The 2,855-nt window shown below is 33.2% G+C and overlaps 1 protein-coding gene across 1 annotated transcript; it reads right to left on the reverse strand.

The window, feature by feature from the left end:
* Window positions 1-538: 538 nt before the first annotated feature.
* On the reverse strand, window positions 539-1,501 carry LOC144376629 (olfactory receptor 8J1-like). The gene has a single exon (XM_078044880.1). The coding sequence runs from the start codon at window positions 1,499-1,501 to the stop codon at window positions 539-541; it is 963 nt and encodes a 320-aa protein (XP_077901006.1).
* Between the last annotated feature and the right edge of the window lie 1,354 nt (window positions 1,502-2,855).

The raw sequence follows: 2,855 nt of genomic DNA on the forward strand, positions 1-2,855 counted from the left end.
AAGCATTAAATGCTACCTATTAGTAGAATTCAGTTATTCATTCCAAATATATTAAGAAAGAGACAGGGAGTTTTAAATAGAAATATCAGTTCAATTTTTATAGCTTATATAAAAATTACATTATTTATCTGTAATTACAGTTTGTCAAGGTGCAGTGATCCATTATATCAATTATACTCAGAAGAAACAAAAACAAAAGTCAAGAACAAAAATGATCAGCATTATTCCTCTTTTCCATATGCCTTTACTCATTTTAAATTTGTTTAACTTTTTGGAACATATATCTGTCTGGACTCTGCAGAACTTTATTTATTTTTTTCACATTGGTGACCAGCTCACTTGCAGGCAGAGTTATGGAATAGTATCTGTGTTTCTATGTTACTGTCACAACTTAATAACCTACAGTTTATTTTTTAATTTAATGTCCTTTGCATCCTAGATCCTGGACCCTCTTTTTTCCCCTAGAAATACCTTTAAATTGTCAGCGTAGTTACATAACTAAGATTGCTAAGGTAATCATATCTTTCTCTTTATTTACCTACAAGTTCATAAACTTCATTGTTTTAAGGGACCAGAATGGATTCATCAAGAATCTCCTTAAGGCAGCCTTCACATCCTTGTTCCTCAGGCTGTAGATCATGGGGTTCAGCATGGGGATCACCAGGGTGTAAAACACAGATGCTGTTTTATCAGTGTCCAGGGAATGGCTGGTTCGAGGCTGCAAATACATGAACAGCAGAGTCCCATAGAAAACTGTGACTGCCATCATATGTGAAGCACAGGTGGAAAAGGCTTTTTTCCTTCCCTCTGATGAACGCATCCTTAGAATAGACAAAACAATGTTGAAATAAGATACTAGAACTATAGTCATAGAAAAAAACATATTTGTTGATGCAGATACAAAGATTATTGTTTCTGGAATGTAAGTATCAGAGCAGGACAGGGCTAACAGAGGGACACTGTCACAGTAAAAATGATTGATGACATTGGAAGCACAGTAAGACTCAGAGAATACCAAAGATGAAACCACAGTAGCTGTGGAAAAGCTATACAGGTAGGTGAGAGAAACCAGCAGTTTGCAAGTCTGCCGAGATACTACCACCATGTAGAGCAGGGGATTGCAAATGGCCACATAGCGGTCATAGCCCATCACTGCCAGCATGAACACCTCAGCTATGATAAAAACGAGGAATGCTCCCAGTTGGGTGGCACATTCATAGTATAAAGTGGTTTTCTTACTTACTAAGAAGTTGACCAGCATTTTAGGGGCAATGACAGTAGAGTTGCTAAAATTTATAACAGCCAGATGTCGGAGGAAAAAGTACATGGGGGTCTGAAGTTGAGAGTCAACACTAGTGAGGGTGATGATGCCCAGGTTCCCCATCACGGTCAGCCCATAGATGAGCAGGAAGACAAGAAAGAGAGGAATCTGCAGCTCTGGAAGATCTGAGACTCCTGTGAGAATGAACTCAGTCACCTGGGTGAGATTTCCAGGAGCCATAAGTGCAGTGGAATTCATCTGTTTATAGAATAATAATAATAATAAACAGTTACAAGGTTAATTATTTTTTATAAGCTTATATATAATAACAATTCCTTGGGTGAGATTTCCTTAAATTATGTGTTAGTCTTGCTCATTGATTAAAAGTTTGTAATCATATGGAAAGTTAAATTATGGTAAATTATAAGGTAGTCCAGGATCATGGAACATTTTGAGGGTTTACTTCTTTGACCCCTAAAGCAATTAATATTGTCCTTTGCTTGCAAACACTGGAAGCCATAATTCATATCATGCCTTTTTCATTGAGTAGGAGAAAGCCACCAGGAATTATAACAATAAAATAAATCAATGATTCTTTGTAATCTCTTGATATAATACTTCTTTATTTTTTTCTTTCCTTAGAACATACGATTCTAAGCCCTATCCTTTCCCATTCTGTGTATTCTGTTTTTCAATTACCATATTCAATTATTTAAGTCTGTTAAGTATTTGTTTTTAATTTTCCATTTTATTAACTCAGAAAAAAATATCTAGAGAAATTACCTAAAACCTACTTTTTAGATAACTAGTTTCCTTTTTCAATCTTTAACAAAAACATAACAGTGACAATTTTACCATTTTTGTAGCATGTTGACATGATATTTCTTCCTACCTTTTCTTTCTCATTATTCTTGTTTTCTTGTTCCAGAAGCTGTATAATTCCTCCTATTATTTCCACTGTTTTATTTTTATCATCATTTTTTATTTATTACATTTACAATATTTTTTTATAATTTAAAAATATATCTGCTCTTAATTTTAGTTAAACCCTTTAATTGACCTTTTTCACAATTTGACAGCTATAGTAGTCATAGTAAATATTTTCATGCTATGTACTTGCTCTGATAGTTACAGTGAATATTATCTGCCATGCAATAACATGCTATTTCATATTATTAAATGTTTTTCTAGATTATTTATCTTAAGAATGATCTCCCAGAGTAAATCAATTAGAGTCCCTTTCCAGTCCCTACTGACAAATGAATAATGTAAAATAGTAAGACCAGTCATGTGTTCTTACCTAAAGACTTGAAATTAAGTTCCTGAGAGTAAAGATTATATTTTGATAAATGTCTAAGCAGTAAAAACCTGGAACTGTTGACATTTTCTCTCCCTTAAAATATATAGGAAAAAAAGGTAAAAAGAGAAAATTATTGTGCATTGAAATAAATGAAATGATAAGACAGAGAATCAGAAAAATAAAACCATAATGCTAGGTTCTTTGTATTGTTTTCTTATTTATTTATTAACCACATATTGATTGAAATTCTACTCTGTTCCAGACAACTTTGAAAACTCAGATAATTACTTGCCC

The sequence above is a fragment of the Ictidomys tridecemlineatus genome, chromosome 4, assembly GCF_052094955.1.
Source record: "Ictidomys tridecemlineatus isolate mIctTri1 chromosome 4, mIctTri1.hap1, whole genome shotgun sequence".
NCBI lineage: Eukaryota > Metazoa > Chordata > Mammalia > Rodentia > Sciuridae > Ictidomys > Ictidomys tridecemlineatus.

Excerpts from the sequence above, each read along its gene's own strand:
- LOC144376629 (XM_078044880.1), bottom strand. The coding sequence starts at position 1,501 with ATGGCTCCTGGAAATCTCACCCAGGTGACTGAGTTCATTCTCACAGGA.